Below are 24,109 nucleotides of genomic sequence, written 5' to 3'. Positions count from 1 at the left end.
TGGTTGGATAGATAGATAGATAGATAGATAGATAGATGGATGGATGGATAGGAACACAGATAGATAGATAGATAGATAGATAGATAGAGCGATAGATAGAGCAATAGATAGATAGATAGATAGATAGATAGATAGATAGATAGATATCTGATATGCTAGATCGAAAGATCAATAGATAGATAGATAGATAGATAGATAGATAGATAGACATCTGATATGATAGATTGAAAGATCAATAGATAGATAGATAGATAGATAGATAGGACAAATAGATAGACAGACAGACAGACAGATAGATGGATAGGAACACAGATAGATAGATAGATAGATAGATAGATAGATAGATAGATAGATAGATCAATAGATAGATCAATAGATAGATAGATAGATAGATAGGACAGATAGATAGATAGATAGGACAGATAGATAGATAGATAGATAGATAGATAGATAGATAGATAGATAGATATCTGATATAATAGATCAAAAGATCAATAGATAGGTAGATAGATAGATAGATAGATAGATAGATAGACATCTGATATGATAGATTGAAAGATCAATAGATAGATAGATAGATAGATAGATAGATAGATAGATAGATAGGACAGATAGGACAGATAGATAGATAGATATCTGATATGATAGATCGAAAGATCAATAGATAGATAGATAGATAGATAGATAGACATCTGATATGATAGATTGAAAGATCAATAGATAGATAGATAGACAGACAGACAGATAGATGAATCACAGAATCCTACAATTGGAAGGGACCCCAAGGACCATCTGCTCCAATCCTTAGATAGATAAGATAGATGAATCCTAGAGTAGGAAGGAACCCCAAGGGCAATCCAGTCCAACCCTAAGATAGATAGATAGAGATAGAGATGGAGAAATGAAACACAGAATCCTAGAGTTGGAAGGGATCCCAAGGACCATCCAGTCCAACCCATAGATTGATAGACAGACAGAGAGATAAAGAGATGAATCATAGAATCCTAGATTTGGAATGGTCTCAAAGAACTATCTAGTCCAACCAATAGATAGATAGATAGATAGATAGATAGATAGATAGATGAGTTGAAAGGGACCTTGAGGACCATCCAGTCCAATCCTAAAATAGATAGATAGAAAGATAAGATAAGATATACAAATCACAGAATCCTAGAGTTGGAAGGAACCCCAAAGGACAATCCAATTCCAATCCTTAGATAGATAGATAAGATAGATAGATAGATCAATCATAGAATCCCAGAGTTGGAAGAGATCCCCCAAAGGTCATCCAGTCCAACCTTTAGGTAAATAGAATGATAGATAGATAGATAGATAGATAGATAGACAGATAGATGAATAGATAGATACATGATAGATAGATAGATAGATAGATAGATCATACAATCCCAGAGTTGGAAAGGATCCACCAAAAGGCCATCTAGTCCAACCCTTAGACAGATAGATGAATAGATAGATAGGTGAACAGATAAACAGATAGATAGAACCCCAGAGTTGGACGGGATCCCAAGGACCATCCGGTCCGACCCGCTTCTTTCATGCAGAAACAGCACAATCAAAGCCCTCCTGATAGAGGGCCACTCAGCCTTAAAAGTCTTGAACGAAAGCTCAACCAGAATGACGAGAACAGGGCCTGTTGTGGTTGCAATGCCAGGAATGCTATAGAAGGCTATGGTGCCGGAAACGCTCCCTTCGGGATCCTTGGTTGCTTTTGGCTCTGCTCACCTTGCACCCGGACCTGGGCCAGGACCTCGGCTTCGCCCACCCGGTTGCGGACGCTGCAGCGGTAGGCCCCTGAGTCGCGGGGGATGACGGGCCCCAAGTGCAGGACCCCCTCGCGCGCCACGGCATGTCCCGGGAGCTGGCCGTCGTTGGCTTTGCTCCACCGATAGTGCAGGGGTGGTGTGCCGTGGGCCAGGCATTGAAGCTGCACCATGTCGCCCGCCCGCACTGAGGCTGCGTCCGGAAGGATGGTGGCGTATGGCGGAGCTGGGAGAGAGAAGGAGGAGGAGAAGGCTGTTTCCGAGTTACAAACACCCTACTTACAAAGAACTCCCAGTTAAGAACGGGGCTGAGACAACAGGAAGTGGTACAAAACAAAATTCCAACTGACAGTTTCTTTCCCTTGCTTCAAGTATGCACAGGCTGGGGCAGGCTAAGGCATGGTCTACTTTCCTGGTTCCACACAAAACCAGGAAAGAAGGTCATGACTATAGGCTATTCCCAAGTTACAAACATCCTACTTACAAATGACTCACAGTTAAGAACGGGGCTGAGACAACAGGAAGTGAGAGGGATCTTATATTATTATCATTATTACGACTGTCTTATATTATATGTTATTGGTATATGTCCTGATCTGCAGCTTTCTGGCAAAGAAATTACCTCATGAACAGAGTGGGAAGGCTTTATTTCTAAAAACATACAGTGTGGTACAAAACAAAATTCCAACTGACAGTTTCTTTCCCTTTCTTCAAGTACACACAGGCCAGGGCAGGCTAAGGCATGGTCTACTTTCCTGGTTCCACACAAAACCAGGAAAGAAGGCCATGACTATAGGCTATCCCCAAGTTACAAATGCCCAACTTACAAATGACTCACAGTTATGAACGGGGCTGAGACAACAGGAAGTGAGAGGGATCTTATATTATTATCATTATTACGACTGTCTTATATTATATGTTATTGGTATATGTCCTGATCTGCAGCTTTCTGGCAAAGAAATTACCTCATGAACAGAGTGGGAAGGCTTTATTTCTAAAAACATACAGTGTGGTACAAAACAAAATTCCAACTGACAGTTTCTTTCCCTTTCTTCAAGTACACACAGGCCAGGGCAGGCTAAGGCATGGTCTACTTTCCTGGTTCCACACAAAACCAGGAAAGAAGGCCATGACTATAGGCTATCCCCAAGTTACAAATGCCCAACTTACAAATGACTCACAGTTATGAACGGGGCTGAGACAACAGGAAGTGAGAGGGATCTTATATTATTATCATTATTACGACTGTCTTATATTATATGTTATTGGTATATGTCCTGATCTGCAGCTTTCTGGCAAAGAAATTACCTCATGAACAGAGTGGGAAGGCTTTATTTCTAAAAACATACAGTGTGGTACAAAACAAAATTCCAACTGACAGTTTCTTTCCCTTTCTTCAAGTACACACAGGCCAGGGCAGGCTAAGGCATGGTCTACTTTCCTGGTTCCACACAAAACCAGGAAAGAAGGCCATGACTATAGGCTATCCCCAAGTTACAAATGCCCAACTTACAAATGACTCACAGTTATGAACGGGGCTGAGACAACAGGAAGTGAGAGGAATCTTATATTATTATCATTATTATGCTGTCTTATATTATATGTTATTAGTATATGTCCTGATCTGCAGCTTTCTGGCGAAGAAATTACCTCATGAACAGAGTGGGAAGGCTTTATTTCTAAAAGCATACAGTGTGGTACAAAACAAAATTCCAACTGACAGTTTCTTTCCTTTGCTTCAAGTACGCACAGGCCAGGGCAGGCTAAGGCATGGTCTACTTTCCTGGTTCCACACAAAACCAGGAAAGAAGGTCATGGCTATAGGCTATCCCCAAGTTACAAACACCCAACTTACAATGACTCACAGTTAAGAACGGGACTGAGACAACAGGAAGTGAGAGGGATCTTATATTATTATCATTATTACGACTGTATTATATTATATGTTATTAGTATATGTCCTGATCTGCAGCTTTCTGGCGAAGAAATTACCTCATGAACAGAGTGGGAAGGCTTTATTTCTAAAAACATAAAGTGTGGTACAAAACAAAATTCCAACTGACAGTTTCTTTCCCTTGCTTCAAGTACGCACAGGGAATGATGATCTCAAAAAGTTCCTTCTCCAAGCCCAGGATGTGTGTCCATGCAAAGCTAGGGTTTGCTAGGCATGGACATAGGGAATTGTATTGAGGCACGGCCCTCACATCCTCCCCGGAGTACTTACTCTCCACGTCAAGCACGATGAAGGCCTCGGTGGATCCAGCGGTGTTGGTGGCGTTGCAGATGTATTGTCCGGAGTCCTGCTGGGCTGCCCGGGGGATGACCAGGGTCTCGTTCACAATCCGGTGCTGCCAGGGCAAGGGGGCCCTCAGCTTGGACCAATGGATGGTTGGAGTGGGGTGGCCTGCAGGGGAGAGAGGCAGAAGGAAGGAAGGAAGGAAGGAAGGAAGGGAGAGAGAAAAAGAAAGAGGGATGGAGGGTAGAAGGAAGGAGTGAGGAAGGAAGGAAGGAAGGGAGAAAGAGAAGGAGAGAGAGACAAAGAAAGAAGGAAGAGGGAGGAAAGTTGAACAAAATGGAGGGAAAGAAGGAAGGAAGAAAAGAAGGAAGGAAAGAAGGAAGGGAGAAAGAGAGGGGGAGAGAGAGAAAGAGGGATGGAGGATAGAAGGAAGGAGTGAGGCAGGAAGGAAGGGAGAAAGAGGAGGAGAGAGAGAGACAGGAAGAAAAAAGGAAGAGGGAGGAAAGATGGACACAACAATGGAGGGAAAGAAAGAAGGAAGGAAGGGAGAAAGAGAGGGAGGAGAGAGAGGAAGAAAAAAGGAAGAAGGAGGAAAGATGGACACAACGATGGAGGGAAAGAAAGAAGGAAGGAAGGGAGGGAGTGAGAGAGAGGGATGGAGGGTAGAAGGAAGGAGTGAGGCAGGAAGGAAGGGAGAAAGAGAAGGAGAGAGAGACAAAGAAAGAAAAAAGGAAGAGGGAGGGAAGTTGGACAAAATGATGGAGGGAAAGAAGGAAGGAAAGGAGGAAGGAAGGAAGAGAGAAAGAGAGGGAGAGAGAAAGAAAAACAGAAGAGGGAGGAAAGATGGACAAAACAGAAGGAAAGAAGGAAGGAAGGAAGAGGGAGGGTGGAAGGAAATATGAAGGAGGGCAAAAAAGGGAGGAAGGGGGAGAGAGGAAAGAAGGAAGGAAAGAAAGAAAGAAGGAAGAGGGAGAGAGGGTGGAAGGGCAGAAGGAAAGAAGGAAGGGGAAAAGAGAGAAAGGGAGGAAAGATGGACAGAAGGAAGGAAAGAAGGAAGGATAATGGAGGGAAGGTGGAAGGGCATAAGGAAGGAAGGATGGGGACAAGGGGAAAGTTGAACAGAAGGAAGCAGTGAAGGAATGAAGGATGGAAGGAAGAAAGAAAGAGGGAGGGAGGATGGAAGGATGGAAGGGCAGGTGGAAGAAGAGAAGGAAGGAAAGAAGAGAGGAAGGAATGGGGAGGGAGGGAGATAGGGAGGAAAGATGGACAGAAGGAAACAATGCAGGAAGGACAGAAGGAAGAAGGAAGGAAGAAAGAGGGTGAAATGAAGGAAGGAGAGAGGGAAGGAGAGAGAGAGGGTTGTAAGGAAAGGATTGGTAAAGGAAGGAAGGAGAGAGGGCAGGGAAATGGAAGGAGACAAAGAAAGGAGGAAGGGAAGGGAAGGAAAGAATGAAGATAGAAAGGTGGAAAGGAAGGAGGGAAGGATTGATGTGCAAAAGGAAAGAAAGAAGGAAAAAAGAAGGAAGCAAGAAGAAGGGGAGGAAAGATGGACAGAAGGAAACAAGGAAGGAAGGAAACAAGGAAGGAAGGAAGGAAGGAGAGAAGGAATGGGAGAGGGAGGAAATTAGGATTGCAAGGAAAGGATCAGGAAAGGAAGGAAGAAGAGAGGGAAGGGAAATGAAAGGAGACAAAGAAGGGAGGAAGGAAAGGGAAGGAAATAACGGAGAGAGAGGGTGGTGGGAAGAAAGAAGGAAGGAAGGAAGGAAGGAAGGGAGGGAGGGAGGGAGGGAGGGAGGAAAGGAAGGAAAGATTGAAGCGCAAAAGGAAAGAAAGAAGGAAGAAAAGGAAGCAAGAGGAAAGGGAGGAAAGATGGATAGAAGGAAGGAAGGAAGAAAGGAAGGAAGGAAGGAAGGAACAGGGTGAAAGGAAGAAAGGAAGGAAGGAGAGAAGGAATGGGAGAGGGAGGAAATTAGGGTTGGAAGGAAAGGATCGGGAAAGGAAGGAAGAAGAGAGGGAAGGGAAATGGAAGGAGACAAAGAAGGGAGGAAGGAAAGGGAAGGAAATAACGGAGGGAGAGAGAGAGAGAGAGCGGTGGGATGGAAGGAAGGAAAGAAGGAAGGAAGGAAGGAAGGAAGGGAGGGAGGGAGGAAGGGAGGAAGGAGAGAAGGAATAGGAGAGGGAGGAAATTAGGGTTGCAAGGAAAGGATCAGAAAAGGAAGGAAGAAGAGAGGGAAGGGAAATGGAAGGAGACAAAGAAGGGAGGAAGGAAAGGGAAGGAAATAACGGAGGGAGAGAGAGAGAGAGAGCGGTGGGATGGAAGGAAGGAAAGAAGGAAGGAAGGAAGGAAGGGAGGGAGGGAGGGAGGAAGGGAGGAAGGAGAGAAGGAATAGGAGAGGGAGGAAATTAGGGTTGCAAGGAAAGGATCAGAAAAGGAAGGAAGAAGAGAGGGAAGGGAAATGGAAGGAGACAAAGAAGGGAGGAAGGAAAGGGAAGGAAATAACGGGAGAGAGAGAGAGCGGTGGGAAGGAAGGAAGGAAGGAAGGAAGGGAGGGAGGGAGGGAGGGAGGGAGGGAGGGAGGGAGGAAGGAAGGAAGGAAGGAAGGAAGGAAGGAAGGAAGGAAGGGAGGGAGGAAAGAGTGCTTGAAACCGGAACTTAGCCAAGCCTACAGCAACCTTGGAGGGAGCCCCTTCCCTTGCACCCCTCACCTGTGGCGGGGCAGCGGAGTCTGGCCGTTTGTCCGGCCACCACGGTCTGGGTGGGGCTGGCCTGGATTTCGGGGGCGCCAGGCCTCCGGTGGGTGCCGTCCTCCACGCTCACCTCCACCTGGGCCTCCACCGTCCCCAGGCTGTTCTGGGCCAGGCAGACGTAGGTGCCGGCGTCCTCTGCTTTGGCTGATGACAGCTGGGGAGCGAGGGAGGGGAGAAGGGTGACGTTGAGCGCTCTCGGGTGCGGGACGGCGCTCCCGCCGCTCTCCCTTCCTCTCCACCGGACTCACCCGCAGCACGGCTCGGCTCTCCAGCGGCAGGACGCTCTGGTGCTCCACCTTCTGCCGGACGCCCACCCGGCTCCAGCGCACCAGGGACCGGGGCTCGCCCGAGCCCAAGCAGTCCAGGCTCAGCGACTGGCCGGCCTTCAGCCGAATGGGGCCCCGTGGCATCACCGAGACTGTGGGGGGCCCTGTGAAATAAAGGAAAGAAGGAAGAGGGGTCTCGTCAGTCGCACCAAGGCACAGGCCATAAATACATCATCATTATTATTACTGTCATAGATCCAAAGACACATTTATTATTATTATTATTATTATTATTATTATTATTATTATTATCACTGCCACAGATCCAAATGCACATTACTAATTAACTTTCCTTAAGCCACACAGAGAGGCAAGACATAAATACATTATTATTATTATTATTATTATTATTATTATTATTATTATTACAGATCCAAATACACATTTATTGTTGTTATTGTCATCGCCACAGATCGAAATACAAATGATTTATTACCCCACCTTGAGCAGCAAGGAGAGGCAGGTCAAAAATACATCATCACCATCATCATCATTATCATCATCATCATTATTGCCACAGATCCAAATGCGCAATATTTATTAAATTATTATTATTGTTATTATTGCCACAGATTCAAATACACAGGATAGCTTTAGAAGGGGATCTAATAATATATTGTTGTTGTTGTTGTTGTTGTTGTTGCCGCAAATCCAAATACACATTATTTATTACATTATTATTATTATTGCCACAAATTCAAATACACAGGAAGGCTATAGAAGGGGATCAAATAATAATAATATGTTGTTGTTTTTGCCACAGAACCTAATACACATTATTTAATTATTAGTATTATTATGACATTATTATTATTATTACTACATCATCATCATCATTATTATTATTATCTAAATACACAGGATGGCTTTAGAAGAGGATCTAGTAATATATTGTTCTTGTTGTTGCCGCAAATCCAAATACACATTATTTATTACATTATTATTATTATTATTGTTGCCACATATTCAAATACACAGGAAGGCTATAGAAGGGGATCAAATAATAATAATAATAATAATAATAATAATAATAATAATAATAATATGTTGTTGTTGTTGTTGTTGTTGTCACAGAACCTAATAAACATTAATTAATTATTAGTATTATTATGACATTATTATTATTATTACTACATCATCATCATCATCATTTTTATTATTGCCACAGATCCAAATACACATTATTTATTACATTATTATTATTATTGCCACATATTCAAATACACAGGAAGGCTATAGAAGGGGATCAAATAATAATAATAATAATAATAAAAATAATAATAATAATGATAATATGTTGTTGCCACAGAACCTAATACACATTAATTAATTATTATTATGACATTATTATTATTATTACTACATTATTATTATTATTATTATTATTATATTATTGCTACACATTCAAATACATAGGAAGGCTATAGAAGGGGATCAAATAATAATAATAATAATAATATGTTGTTGTTGCCACAGAACCTAATACACATTAATTAATTATTAGTATTATTATGACATTATTATTACTACATTATTATTATTATTATTATTATTATTATTATTATTGCCACAGATTCAAATACACAGGAAGGCTATAGAAGGGAATCAAATAATAATAATAATAATAATAATAATAATAATATGTTGTTGTCACAGAACCTAATTCACATTAATTAATTAATAGTATTATTATTATTATTATTACTACTACTACTACATTATTACTATTACTATTATTATTATTATTATTATTATTATTATTATTATTGCCACAGATTCAAATACACAGGAAGGCTATAGAAGGGAATCAAATAATAATAATAATAATAATAATAATAATAATATGTTGTTGTCACAGAACCTAATTCACATTAATTAATTAATAGTATTATTATTATTATTATTATTACTACTACTACATTATTACTATTACTATTATTATTATTATTATTATTATTGCCACAGAGTCAAATACACAGGATGGCTTTAGAAGGGGATCTAGTAATATATTGTTGTTGTTGTTGTTGCCACAAAACCTAATACACATTAATTAATTATTAGTATTATTATTATGACATTATTATTATTACTATATTATTATTATTATTATTATTATTATTATTATTATTATTGCTGCCACAGATCCAAATACACAAAAAGACTACAGACGAGGAGCTAGTGATAAATTGTTGTTGTTGTTGTTGTTGTTGTTGGCCCAGATGCAAATACAGATGGAAGGACGCCTCACCTTGCACCATGAGGTTGACCACGCTGTTGGCGATCCCGAAGCGGTTGGAGGCGATGCAGCGGTAGGCGCCCTGGTTCTCCGGCCGGGCCTTGGAGACGGTGATGACGGAGCCGTTGGGGCTGATCTTCACGTTCTCTGCACAGAAAGGCAAGAGGTTCTCTCAGGTGGCCCATTACGCCTTCCTAAACCTTTGGAAGGGCCATCTTCTCGTAACGGGAGAGAGCCTGGAGGATGGGATTTGGAGCTTCCTCATCAGTCTCACCTTGCAGCTGGTCGCTGGGCATCTTCCAGGTGATCTCGATGGGCTGGGCACCGTCGTGGATGCGGCACTTGAAGGAGACGTCGGACCCTTTGCGCACGGCGGTGCTGTGCGGGTCGATGGAGATGATGGGGCTCTTGAATCCTGTGCCGGGGGAAACAACCTTTTTGTTTTGGTTTTGCGAATGGAGGTACGCATTAGATTCGAAGGCGCACGAGATTCAATACAGGGGAAGTCCATTTGAAGCCGCAGAGCAACAAATGCAGAATGTGTGGAGAGGTCTGCCCACCCCACAGACCCAGAAGCCCCCAGTCAACACTACGGGGAAATCCGTATCTACGGCCCCGTAAAACCTACGTGATACTGCGCTGCCACTAGCCGAGACGGAGACAACAAAGGACGCCATCTGCGCTGGGCCGGATCCGGTGCTCACGCGGCAGACGTATTCGCCGGAGTCCGATGGGGTCAGCTGGACGAGACGCAAGCGCGCGCCGGACACCTGCGAGCACAAGGGAGAAGGATTTATGCATTTACTCACATCTAATGCTCATCTTTTTTGGTTAAAATAATAATGTGCATTAGGGCTGGGTAACCACGGAAAAATTTGTTTCTAAACTCAATTCGTTTCCAGGGGGCGCTAGCGTTTCCAAATTCTAAATACTTCCGAAATTTTGAGATTTCAAAATTTCGTTATTTACGAAATTTCGTTAATTTCGAATTGATTCGTTAATGGCGGACACGATTGCGCAATACGCTAAAAAACCCTCCAAATGGGACAGGGGGAACTTCTGAAGCTTCCCTCTCCCTCTGTGGTTGACTGTTGGTGTGATAATTTATTTTTTATCACTGATAAAACAAACAACAACTATAAAACTTGCACCAGACATACGGAAATAATTACGAAACAATTTCGAAACAGTTTTGAACCAATTACGAAACAATTACGAAACAATACGAAATAAATTGGGAAAATTGTTTCGATATTTAATTACTCCTCACACTATTCCTGCATGGCTCAATATCGGATCGTAAGCTAATTTAAATACGAATTAATAACGAATTACGAAATTAACGAACGAAACCGCCCAGCCCTAATGTGCATTATATCCAGGGTTTTTTTTCTGGACAACCTAAAAGAGGCAAGGGTTTGTCCCTTGTTAAAGAAACCTAGCTTGGATCCTATGACCCTTGCCAATTACCGTCCTGTTTCTAATCTGCCATTCTTAGGCAAGGTGATAGAGTGGGCTGTACTGGGACAATTGCAACAATTCCTGGATGACACTGCTGGCCTGGACCCTTTCCAGTCAGGTTTTCACCCTGGCCATGGGACGGAGACAGTCCTGGTTGCCATTACGGATAAACTCCGTCGCCAGTCTGACAACGGTGGATCCGCGCTACTGGTACTTCTCGACCTTACCGCAGCGTTTGACACCGTCGACTACGATCTAATGATTCACCGTCTTGCCATGTCCGGAGTTCGTGGTCAGGCCCTCAATTGGTTCAACTCATTTCTCCGTAATGCGTGGAGTACATGGATCAAGTCTCCGATAGATCCCCCCTCCTATGTGGGGTCCCCCAAGGTGCAATTCTCTCTCCTCTTCTCTTCAACATCTACGTTAGACCCCTTGCTAGTTTGGCTCGGAGTTTCGGCCTGGACTGCTATTAATATGCAGACGATACCCAACTCCTTCTGCGCCTGGAGCCTGGAGCAACGTCAATTCCAGACAATTTCACCCTCTGTCTGGAAGCTCTGTCAAACTGGCTACGTGCTAGCAGACTGATGGTGAACCTGGCGAAGACTGAGATTCTCTGGCAGGTCTGACTCCTCCGTTGCCCACCTTCGATGGTGCCACCCTATCTCCATCGACCACTGTTAAGAGCTTAGGTGTCTTCCTGGATTCGCAGCTGACAATGGAAGCTCAGGTCACTGCTGCCAGCAAACAGGCCTTTTTCCATCTACGACAAGCGAGGCAACTGGCACCCTACCTATCTGACGAGGCTCTGGCAACGGTCATCCATGCCACGGTCACGTCTAGGCTGGACTATTGCAACGCCCTGTATGTCTACGACCCAAAAGCTCCGTATTGTTCAGAATGCGGTAGCCAGGTTACTCACAAGAACGCCCATGAAATAATGCCATAGAACACCAGTGCTGCAACATTGACATTGGCTTCCAACTGAGTCCCGTGGCCTGTATAAGATGCTAGTTCTGACCTTTAAAACTCTTTATGGCCAGGGTCCATTGTACCTTAGGGACTGCCTCTCCTTCTCCCACCATCGGAGGTCGCAACGACCAGCCCAACGTGACTTACTCCATATACCGGGTCCTAGAGAAGTGCACTTGGAAAGGACCAGGCGCCCCTGCCTTATGGAATTCCTTGCCACTCTACATGAAAGCCATATGTGACTTAGGGCCTTTTACTCTCGCACTTAAGACCGGGCTTTTTCCTAGAGCATTCGATCTCTGTTGCTTTTCAATTTTTGTATGTATGTATTTTATCTTTTGTAATTTAGCTCTAAATCGCCTGGAGCATTCTCGGATGGAGGGCGATTAATAAGTTATTAAATGATGATGATGATGATATCCGATGGTGCTCAAGATTGGTTGCCTCCCTCGCTTGATTCCTTGGACTCTCCAGTGCCTCCAAGTTTATTTATTATTTATTTATTTACTGTGCTTATATACCGCTGTTCTCAGCCCGGGGGCGACTCACAGCGGTGTACAACATAGAAGAACAAGGTTCAAATTCAAGACACAATCTAAAATATCAATCTAGCAATAACCAAAACATCATCATCAAAAACAACAATATCAATAATACAAAAAGCCATTCGCGTCGTCTCATCGTTTAAACCACAATCCAGTCTCATTTTCCGTTGTTCCATTCCTGTCGTCATTACCAATTATTGCACTTCTTGTTCGAACGCCTTCTTGAACAGCCAAGTCTTTAATTTCCTGCAGAATATCATCAGGGAAGGAGCCAGTCTGATGTCCACGGGAAGGGTGTTCCACAGCCGAGGAGCCACCACCGAGAAGGCCCTGTCTCTCGTCCCCGCCAGGCGTGCCTGTGAGGCAGGCGGGATCAAGAGCAGGGCCTCCCTGGACGATCTCAAAGTCCTGGTGGGCTCGTAGGCCGAGATGCGGTCAGATAGGTATCTTGGGCCGGAACCGTTTAGGGCTTTATAGGCCAACGCCAGCACCTTGAATTGAGCCCGGTAGCAGATTGGCAGCCAGTGGAGCTGGTACAACAAGGGGGTTGTATGCTCCCTGCGTCCCGCTCCTGTTAGTAACATGGCTGCCGCACGTTGGACCAATTGAAGCTTCTGGGCCGTCTTCAAGGGCAACCCCACGTAGAGAGCGTTGCAGTAGTCTAAACGGGATGTAACCAGAGCGTGGACTACCGTGGCCAAGTCAGACTTCCCGAGGTACGGGCGCAGCTGGCGCACGAGCCTAAGCTGTGCAAATGCTCCCCTGGTCACCGCCGAGACCCCTGGTCACCGCCGAGAAAGTTGCTCTTTCCTCCTTCCCTGCCTTACCCTAAGATGTTAGAGGCGGCGAATCATGACCCACAATGGACCATCAGGGCCCTTCCTCACCTGATGACCAGCAGGTAGGGCACCTTCCCGGCGATACCAGGTGAACGTGGCATGCGGCTGCCCCGGGGCCAAGCAGGTGAGGTCCAGGGACTGCCCTTCCTCAATGGAGGGTGACGAGGGCTTGATCCGTGGAACGGGGGTTCGATCCATGTCAGAAGGTGCTGCGGGAGAGGAACGGGAAGCAAGAGCCTCAGAGCACAGATCGCCTATCAACAAACCTATGGGTTGATCAACAAGGTACGGACAGTTCCCAAGTTACAAACATCCACCTTACAATTGACTCCTAGTTAAGAACAGGGCTTAGACAACAAGAAATGAGAGAAATCACCCCCTCAGAAGGGAATCCACTCCTGGAAGAGTTATCATCATGGGGGAATGATGATAACCCACAGAATCTTTCTTGTTCGTAACTTGGGGACTGCCTGTAGTCCCTTGCCTTCCCCTCCTGCTTCATCCTTGGGACTCACGAGGCAAAGGGCTCTGGCCGTCCTGGATGGTGACCACCAGCGTGGCCTCCTGGGTGACAGAGGGGCCGCTGACCCGGCAGACATATTCTCCCGAATTGGCCGAGGAGACATGCGGGATACGCAGGCGGTGGCCGGAGACCTGCAGCCAAAACAAGAACCATCAGCGCGGGTGCAAACACAAGGCAGAACAATCCAACGGAGCCCTATGCCTGCCCTCTTTGAAACCATCTGAAATTAGCTCTCGTGACATTCTCCCAGCCCTCCAGCATATTGGGTAGATAGAAATGCACTGTCTATAACTCCAGTGTGTGAAAAATACAGTTCGAATGGACATGTGGTCACAGCATATTCCGCTGAAGGGTTAAGCAAGTGGAGATATGGACCTATTATTATTATTATTTTATTATTATTATTATTATTATTGCAAGTGGAGATATGGACCTATTATTATTATTATTATTATTATTGCCATAGATTCAAATACACAGGATGGCTTTAGAAGGCGATCTAGTAATATATTGTTATTGTTGTTGTTGCCACAGATCCAAATACACATTATTTATTACATTATTATTATTATTATTATTGCTACATATTCAAATACACAGGAAGGCTATAGAAGGGGATCAAATAATAATAATATGTTGTTGTTGTTGCCACAGAACCTAATACACATTAATTAATTATTAGTATTATTATGACATTATTATTATTATTATTATTATTATTATTACTACATCATCACATTATTGCCACAGATTCAAATACATAGGATGGCTTTAGAAGTGATCTAGTAATATATTGTTGTTGTTGTTGTTGTTGCCACAAATTCAAATACACATTATTTATTACACTATTATTATTATTATTATTATTATTATTATTATTATTATTGCCACATATTCAAATACACAGGAAGGCTATAGAAGGGGATTAATAATAATAATAATAATAATAATAATAATAATAATAATAAAAACAACAACAACAGTAGGCTGTTAGGAATTGTGGGAGCTGAAGTCCAAAACACCTGGAGGGCCAAAGTTTGCGCATGCCTGACCAAGAAGGAGAGCCGTGTCATGACCATGTAACAGGCATGATGAGAATTGTATCCTTTCCTGTGTTCTCTGTAAGTATAAAAGGGAGTGGCAGGCATGTTCACGCTCTCTCGCCATAATCTCTTGCCATGACGCTCTCTTGCCATGGCGTCATGTTCTGTATTGTTGTGAGTATATCTCAGTATATACTGAGAGCAAACCTGATGTAAATATTGTACATATAGCAATGAGTGAAGAATAAAGCCTCCAAAAGAAATCTGGATGAAAGCCAGAGCTCAAGTGCCTTATTCAAGCGGTGCACGGCAAACAAGGTCAGAGACCTTGCTATATAAATCTCTGCAAACTACAGATAAAGACTCTGCAATCAGTCCAATGCACAGCTCAGGGAGGACGTGAAAGGAGGAGATAATTCATGTACCTACCCAGGAGGTGTTTTGTTTGTCTATTTACCCTGACACAGCAGCCACACCACTACGGGTATAAAAGGGAGTGGCAAGCCTATTCAATCTCTCTAGGCGTGATCTCTTGCCATGATGTCTTGCTCAGAGTCTGTATTGTTGTGAGTATATCTCTGTATATACTGATAGCAAACCTGATGTAAATAGTTGTACATATAGTAATGAGTGAAGAATAAAGCCTTCAAAAGGAGTTTGTGCCTTATTCAAGCGGTGAGCGGCAAACAAGATCAGAGACCGTGCTATAAATCTCTGCAAACTACAGATAAAGACTCTGCAATCAGTCCAATGCACAGCTCAGGGAGGACGTGAAAGGAGGAGATAATTCACGTACCTACCCAGGAGGTGTTTTGTTTGCCTATTTACCCTGACACAGCAACCACAACTCTATAGGTATAAAAGGGAGTGGGAAGCATATTCAGTCTCTCTAGGCGTGATCTCTTGCCATGATGTCTTGCTCAGAGTCTGTATTGTTGTGAGTATATCTCTGTATATACTGATAGCAAACCTGATGTAAATAGTTGTTAATATAGTAATGAGTGAAGAATAAAGCCTCCAAAAGGAGTTTGTGCCTTATTCAAGCGGTGAGCGGGAAACAAGATTAGAGACCGTGCTATAAATCTCTGCAAACTACAGACAAAGACTCTGCACACAATCAGTCCAATGAGCAGCTCAGGGAGGATGTGAAAGGAAGAGATAATTCACGTACCTACCCGGGAGTAACCACAACTCTACAGGTATAAAAGGGAGTGGCAAGCATATTCAATCTCTCTAGGCGTGATCTCTTGCCATGATGTCTTGCTCAGAGTCTGTATTGTTAGTATATCTCTGTATATACTGATAGCAAACCTGATGTAAATAGTTATACATATAGTAATGAGTGAAGAATAAAGCCTCCAAAAGAAGTTTGCGCCTTATTCAAGCGGTGAGCGGCAAACAAGATCAGAGACCTTGCTATAAATCTCTGCAAACTACAGATAAAGACTCTGCAATCAGTCCAATGCGCAGCTCAGGGAGGACGTGAAAGGAGGAGATAATTCACGTACCTACCCAGGAGGTGTTTTGTTTGTCTATTTACCCTGACACAGCAACCACAACTCTACGGGTATAAAAGGGAGTGGCAAGCATATTCAATCTCTCTAGGCGTGATCTCTTGTCATGATGTCTTGCTCAGAGTCTGTATTTTTGTGAGTATATCTCTGTATATACTGATAGCAAACCTGATGCAAATTGTTGTACATATAGTAATGAGTGAAGAATAAAGCCTCCAAAAGGAGTTTGTGCCTTATTCAAGCGGTGAGCAGCAAACAAGATCAGAGACCGTGCTATAAATCTCTGCTAACTACAGACAAAGACTCTGCACACAATCAGTCCAATAAGCAGCTCAGGGAGGATGTGAAAGGAAGAGATAATTCACGTACCTACCCGGGAGCAACCACAACTCTACAGGTATAAAAGGGAGTGGCAAGCATATTCAATCTCTCTAGGCGTGATCTCTTGTCATGATGTCTTGCTCAGTCTGTATTTTTGTGAGTATATCTCTGTATATACTGATAGCAAACCTGATGCAAATAGTTGTTAATATAGTAATGAGTGAAGAATAAAGCCTCCAAAAGGAGTTTGTGCCTTATTCAAGCGGTGAGCGGGAAACAAGATCAGAGACCGTGCTATAAATCTCTGCAAACTACAGATAAAGACTCTGCAATCAGTCCAATGCGCAACTCAGGGAGGACGTGAAAGGAGGAGATAATTCACGTACCTATCTAGGAGGTGTTTTGTTTGTCTATTTACCCTGACACAGCAACCACAACTCTACAGGTATAAAAGGCAGTGGCAAGCATATTCAGTCTCTCTAGGCGTGATCTCTTGCCATGATGTCTTGCTCAGAGTCTGTATTGTTGTGAGTATATCTCTGTATATACTGATAGCAAACCTGATGCAAATAGTTGTTAATATAGTAATGAGTGAAGAATAAAGCCTCCAAAAGGAGTTTGTGCCTTATACAAGCGGTGAGCGGCAAACAAGATCAGAGACCGTGCTATAAATCTCTGCTAACTACAGACAAAGACTCTGCACACAATCAGTCCAATGAGCAGCTCAGGGAGGATGTGAAAGGAAGAGATAATTCACGTACCTACCCGGGAGCAACCACAACTCTACAGGTATAAAAGGGAGTGGCAAGCATATTCAATCTCTCTAGGCATGATCTCTTGTCATGATGTCTTGCTCAGAGTCTGTATTTTTGTGAGTATATCTCTGTATATACTGATAGCAAACCTGGTGCAAATAGTTGTTAATATAGTAATGAGTGAAGAATAAAGCCTCCAAAAGGAGTTTGTGCCTTATTCAAGCGGTGAGCGGCAAACAAGATCAGAGACCTTGCTATAAATCTCTGCAAACTACAGATAAAGACTCTGCAATCAGTCCAATGCACAGCTCAGGGAGGACGTGAAAGGAGGAGATAATTCACGTACCTATCTAGGAGGTGTTTTGTTTGTCTATTTACCCTGACACAGCAACCACAACTCTATGGGTATAAAAGGGAGTGGCAAGCATATTCAATCTCTCTAGGCGTAATCTCTTGCCATGATGTCTTGCTCAGAGTCTGTATTGTGAGTATATCTCTGTATATACTGATAGCAAACCTGATGTAAATAACTGTACATATAGTAATGAGTGAAGAATAAAGCCTCCAAAAGGAGTTTATGCCTTATTCAAGCGGTGAGCGGGAAACAAGATCGGAGACTTTGCTATAAATCTCTGCAAACTACAGATAAAGACTCTGCAATCAGTCCAATGCGCAGCTCAGCGAGGATGTGAAAGGAGATAATTCACGTACCTACCCAGGAGGTGTTTTGTTTGTCTATTTACCCCGACACAGCAACTACAACTCTATGGGGAAATGGTTTCTGTACCTGGTGGTTGGGCGGGAGGGGCTCCCCTCGCTTGAACCAGGTGATGGTGGCTTGCGGCTGGCCTTCCACGACGCAGCTCAGCTCCAGCATCTGTCCCTCCGCCAGCGTCGCCGACGAGGACTCGATCCGCACCGGAGGGATGATCCCATGCGCTGCAAGAGGAAGAGGAGGGTGAGGTCTGTGACACTGTCCTTTCTTTTGCTAACTCACAGCAATCTATTGCAACCACCGCACCCCGAATCAGGGAAGCGGCTAAGCCATGCCCGTGGGAGAGGCACCTGGAAGTGTACCATCCCTGCTGGGGATGTTGACGACGACTGAGGCCTCCAGTGGCGTGGTCCCATCGCTGACGTAGCAAACATATTCGCCCGAGTCGGCCGCCGTGACTTGGAGTATCCGGAGGCGGGATCCCAGGACCTGTGGGAAGAGGAACAACCTCAAATTAGAGATGGGAATCTGTTTTTGTGGCCTTTCTCCACCCGTCACTGACCAGGCTTGTCCGATCTCTTCGGTGACCCATTCCTCCCACTCACCTGGCTGTTGACCGGCAGGGCGCCCCCTCGCTTGTACCACCGGATCCTGGCCTGGGACTGACCGGACACCAGGCAGTTCAGGTCCAGAGTCTGACCCTCCACCACAGAGGCCGAAGAAGTCTCAATGCGGATCGGAGGGGTGACACCCACCGCTGGGAGGGACGGAAGCAAAGAGGAAAAGAGAGACAGAGGTGTTAAATGGGAATGGGGAAGGCTGTTCCTACAGGTGATACCCAAATCTCTTCTTGAAAGGTCTGGAAATGTTCCTGCTGGGACACTCTCTCCTTTTACTAGATGGAAGAGGAACACCACCACCACCACTACCAACAACAATGGGGGAGTTCGGGAGACAGCTGAGATGGTGAAATGGTGGGAACGCTGAACACCAATAATAATAATAGTAGTAGTAGTAATAATAATGAGAGTTTGGGTTACAGAAGAGTCTCCACCATATAATAATGCTGATGATAATAGTAATAATAACAATAACATAAGGAGAGTTCAGAGAACAGGAGAATCCCTCCATAAAGTAACAATAATAATAATAATAATAATAATAATAATAATAATAATAATATAAGGGCAGTTCGGGGAACAGGAGAGTCCCTCCATATGATAACAATAATAACAATATCATAAGGAGAGTTCGGAGAACAGGAGAATCCCTCCATATAATAACAATAATAACAATAATATAAAGGGAGTTTGGGGAACAGGAGAGTCCCTCCATATAGTAACAATAATAACAATAATATAAGGAGAGTTTGGGGAACAGGAGAGTCCATATAATAACAATAACATAAGGAGAGTTCGGAGAACAGGAGAATCCCTCCATATAGTAACAATAATAACAATAATATAAGTGGAGTTCGGAGAACAGGAGAGTCCCCTAGGTATTATAACAACAACAGCAACAGCTGCTGCAGCAGCAAAAGCAACAATGACAACAACAATGTAAGGGGAGTTTGGGGGACAGGAGAACCCCTCCATATAATAACAATAATAACAATAATATAAGGGGAGTTTGGAGAACAGGAGAATCCCTCCATATAATAACAATAATAACAGTAATATAAAGCGAGTTTGGAGAACAGGAGAGTCCCCTAGGTATCATAACAACAACAACAGCTGCTGCAACAGCAGAAGAAACAATGACAACAACAACATAAGAGGAGTTTGGGGAATAGGAGAACCCCTCCATATAATAACAATAATAACAATAATATAATGAGAGTTCAGGGAACAGGAGAATCCCCTAGGTATCATAACAACAACAACAACAGCAAAAATGACAACAACGCAAGAGGATTCGGGGGACAGGAGAGTCCCTCCATATAGTAACAATAATAACAATAATATAAGGGGAGTTTGGGGAACAGGAGAGTCCCCTAGGTATCATAACAATAACAACAACAACAACAACAACAAAAATAACAACGATGTAAGGGAAGTTTCGGGGACAGGAGAGTCCCTCCATATAATAATAACAATAATAACAATAATATAAGTGGAGTTCGAGGAACAGGAGAGTCCCCTAGATATCATAACAACAACAACAACAGCAGCAGCACAAGCAACAATGACAACAACAACGTAAGGGGAGTTTGGGGGACAGGAGAATCCCTCCGTTTAATAACAATAATATAAGGGGAGTTCGGGGAACAGGAGAGTCCCTAGGTATCATAACAACAACAACAACAACAACAACAGCAAAAATAACAACAACAACGTAAGGGAAGTTTGGGGGACAGGAGAGTCCCTCCATATAGTAACAATAATAACAATAATAATATAAGGGGAGTTCGGGGAACAGGAGAATCCCCTAGGTATCATAACAACAACAACAACAGCAGCAGCAGCAAAAATAACAACAACGCAAGGGGAGTTCGGGGGACAGGAGTGTCCCTCCATATAGTAATAATAACAACAACAATATAAGGGGAGTTCGGGGCGACAGGAGAATCCCTCCATATAATAACAATAATAACAATAATATAATGAGAGTTCAGGGAACAGGAGAATCCCCTAGGTATTATAACAACAACAACAACATGATGATGATGATGATGATGATGATGATGATGATATTGTCCTGTCCTCCACACACTAAACCTTTCCTATGAGGCAGGGACTTACAGTAGGAGGAGTCCGTCCCGCTCTGAATGGTGACGATCAGGGAGGCCTCATGGGTGGCGGTGCCATTGCTGACGTGGCAAACGTACTCCCCGGAGTCGGCCGCTGAGGCCTGTGGGATGCGCAGCAGGGGGCCCGAGACCTGTGGGAGACGGGAATCAGTGGGGATGGGTCCACGAGGAATGCGAGTGCCTCTTCCCACTCTCGTTGTCATGGATGAGGAGGGTCCTTACCTGGTGACCGGCAGGAAGTGGGCCACCCCGCTTGAACCACGTCAGCCTGGACTGCGAAAGGGGTCCAGCCACGATGCACTTCAGGTCCAGCGTGTGGCCCTCGGCTGGAGAAGTCGAGGAGGACTCGATCCGCACCGGCGGAGTCACTCCGGACGCTGTGAGGCCCACAAAAAGGAAGGAAAGGTTGCAAAGAGATGATATGACCGCCCCCTCCCCTCCCTCCCACGCAAGAATTCAAGACAAGGCTTTGCTCGGACCACGTTGAGACTTCAAATGAGAGGTGAGCGGGTGACTTACGGAAAGTGTCGGCGCCGCCGTGATGGATGGTGACAAAAACAGAGGCTTCCTGAGTGGTCATGGCGTCGAAGGAGACACGGCAAATGTATTCCCCTGAATCGGCCGCAGTGACGCGGACTAAGCGCAGGCGGGAGCCAAAGGCCTGGAGGTGGGACATCGCTGTGGTTACGACATCGAAACCTTACCTGTCGGAGTTTAAATCTGAGGCTCACTCAGTTCCTGAACGTTATTCCGGTACCTGGTGGTGGGTAGGCAGGGGGGCCCCTCGCCGGGACCAAGAGACAGAGGCCTGCGCATTGCGGGCGGTGAGGCAGTCCAGCTCCAGCGTTTTCCCTTCAGCGATGTGCGGGGAGGAAGCCTCGATCCGCAGGGAAGGAGTGATGCTCAAGGCTGGAGGCAGACACAACGAGGAGAAACAGCTAAGCCAAGGGAGCTGGATGGTCAGTGTTCTGTCGCCGCTGGGCTTGAAAAGAAGTGCTTTTAAAACAGAATGTGCAACTTGAGCCCAACGGGAAGCTGGGGGGCCCAAAGAGAAGCTCTTAGAGATTTCCCCCCCATAAACAGTCTTTAGAGTGCTTGAGTTTAAATACAACAAATATGTGAGAGGAAGCCACGGGGTGGAGGGAGCAAGCTTGTTTTCTGCTTCCTTGGAGACTAGGACGCGGAACAATGGCTTCACACTACAAGAGAGGAGATTCCATCTGAACATTAGGAAGAACTTCCTGACTGTGAGAGCCGTTCAGCATTGGAACTCTCTGCCCCGGAGTGTTGTGGAGGCTCCTTCTTTGGAAGCTTTTAAGCAGAGGCTGGATGGCCATTTGTCAGGGGTGATTTGAATGCAATATTCCTGCTTCTTGGCAGGTGGTTGGACTGGATGGCCCATGAGGTCTCTTCCAACTCTTTGATTCTATGATTCTATAATTCTATGTTCTGTCGCCACTGGAGCTGGAATTAAGTGCTTTTAAGAGAGGATGTAAGGCTTGCGTCCAGCGGGAAGCCAAGGGGCCCGAGAAGGAACCCTTTAGAGAAATTTCCCTTATTAAACAGGCTTTAGGAGGCTTAAGCTTAAATAAAAGTCTTTTATTGATGAACAAACAGGAATTGAAATCAGATGTCTCAAACTTGTCCACAGGGAACAGGCACTATCTTCAAAAACTTTGTTCAACAGAAAAATTCCCCTTTATAGCTCCTCCCAGGCTGCTGTGAACCTCAACCTGACTGATTTCAGTCTGCTACCAGCTGAACTGCGTCTCAGAACAAAGCAGATGTACCAATAGGCCTGAAATCACTTAGCTGAAGATTTGATGAAGAGCTGTTATTCCCTCCGGAAGTCCTCAGGGCTGTAAAGCTGTTTCCCTGGAACCTTTCGGGAATCTGTGGAGGCTCTTAAAACTGTTCTCCCCCAGGAAGTCTTAAGAGACGAAGCCTTTGCACAGCAGGACGTCTGTATATATCCTCTGCATTGGCTTCCTTTGCTGAGACTAACTGAAAAATGGCCCCTTCCCTCCAAAAATCAAAAAGGGAGGGGGCGGGACCAGGGATCCTAACTATAATTGACAGGTGGCTTACCCTATAAATGCAAATTATGACAGGAAACCACCCTGATGCAACATCCCAAGCCTGGGATTGCACACAAACATTTAAACACAGCAAAAAAATCTGAGGCTCCTGGAACAGCTGTTCCAGAACAAAAGTCTTGTATTGATGAACAATCAAACAGAAACTTCTTTTGTCTTCAAAGGTTAAACAAATGCTTCCAGGCTTGAAACAACTAGTGGCTTCTAACTGTTTCTTTGCTTTACTTCAAAGGAAAATCCCTCCTCCCAGGCTAACTGTGAACCTAAACCTAACTGATGTGGATCCACTACCGGGCTGAACTGCGTCTCAAAACCGAGTGGACCTACCAGTAGGCCTGTAGTCACGTAGCTGGAGTTCTTGATGTTTAAAGCTGTTATTCCCTCCAAAATTCCTCAGGGCTGTAAGGCTGTTTCCCTGGAACCTTTGGGAATCTTTAGATGCTCTTAAGACTGATCTCCTCCAGGAAGTCTTAAGGAGAACCTGGACACATCCTGTACATTAGCTATTCTTGCTGAGACTAACTAAAAAATGGCTCCCTTCCCTTCTCTAAACCCAAAAGGGGGCGGGACTAGAGAACCTAATGATGATGAACAGGTGGCCTGCCCTATAACTGCAAACTTTAACAGGAAGCCACCCTGCTGCAGAATCCCAAGCCTAGGATTGCAAGCAAACATTTAATACAAAGCAAATAAAGTTGGAGCCCCTGGTACAGCCGTACCAGAACAATCAGTGTCTGGAAGGCTGTGTTTCGGGGCAAGGCTCACCGGGTGAAGAACCAGCGGTGGAGACCAGGACGGAGACCTCCCGAACAATGGAGTCCACGCTCACGCGGCAGATGTACTCGCCCGAGTCCGAGAGGGAGGCCTGCGGGATGCGGAGGCGGGAACCAGAGACCTGTGGCCGATGAATGAAGGAACCTTTGAGCATGTCACTACTTACAGATTGGATCGATATGCTTGCCTTAAAGTTCTCTGGCATGGCCCTGTTATGATCCTTACATACAGGCCGTCCCCGAGTTACAAACACCCGACTCACATAGTTAAGAATGGGGCTGAGACAACAAGAAGTGAGATAAATCTTAGATTATTGTACATAGAATTAGCATTAGTAGTATTATCTTATTACGGCTAGAAATAGTCTCCTGGGAAAACGAAGTGGCAGATCGGGAATTTATTGCTACTCTAGAGAAATTTTATTTATTTATTTACGACATTAATATGCCGCCCTTCTCACTTACAAGGCATA

The 24,109-nt window shown here is 44.4% G+C and overlaps 1 protein-coding gene across 5 annotated transcripts in view; it reads right to left on the bottom strand.

Annotated features, from left to right (window-relative positions):
- The window catches only part of HSPG2 (heparan sulfate proteoglycan 2), a 173,231-nt gene that overhangs the window by 30,774 nt on the left and 118,348 nt on the right, over positions 1-24,109 (bottom strand). For all 5 annotated transcript variants that reach the window (XM_067472750.1, XM_067472751.1, XM_067472749.1 and 2 more), the window contains 17 exons: positions 23,629-23,758; positions 21,525-21,676; positions 21,287-21,428; positions 20,990-21,144; positions 20,760-20,898; positions 18,624-18,775; positions 18,369-18,507; positions 18,091-18,242; positions 13,663-13,801; positions 13,196-13,356; positions 9,956-10,097; positions 9,602-9,742; positions 9,340-9,474; positions 7,014-7,195; positions 6,724-6,919; positions 4,006-4,185; positions 1,744-2,007 (listed from right to left, as the gene is read on the bottom strand). In XM_067472750.1, coding sequence (XP_067328851.1) covers positions 1,744-2,007; positions 4,006-4,185; positions 6,724-6,919; positions 7,014-7,195; positions 9,340-9,474; positions 9,602-9,742; positions 9,956-10,097; positions 13,196-13,356; positions 13,663-13,801; positions 18,091-18,242; positions 18,369-18,507; positions 18,624-18,775; positions 20,760-20,898; positions 20,990-21,144; positions 21,287-21,428; positions 21,525-21,676; positions 23,629-23,758 — 2,701 coding nt within the window. The remainder of the gene's footprint in view (positions 1-1,743; positions 2,008-4,005; positions 4,186-6,723; positions 6,920-7,013; positions 7,196-9,339; positions 9,475-9,601; positions 9,743-9,955; positions 10,098-13,195; positions 13,357-13,662; positions 13,802-18,090; positions 18,243-18,368; positions 18,508-18,623; positions 18,776-20,759; positions 20,899-20,989; positions 21,145-21,286; positions 21,429-21,524; positions 21,677-23,628; positions 23,759-24,109) is intronic.

The sequence above is a fragment of the Anolis sagrei genome, chromosome 13 (genome assembly GCF_037176765.1).
Source record: "Anolis sagrei isolate rAnoSag1 chromosome 13, rAnoSag1.mat, whole genome shotgun sequence".
In the NCBI taxonomy this organism is placed as follows: Eukaryota; Metazoa; Chordata; class Lepidosauria; order Squamata; family Dactyloidae; genus Anolis; species Anolis sagrei.
Note: the sequence above shows the minus strand (reverse complement) of the source record. Positions and strands in the feature narration are given on the sequence as shown.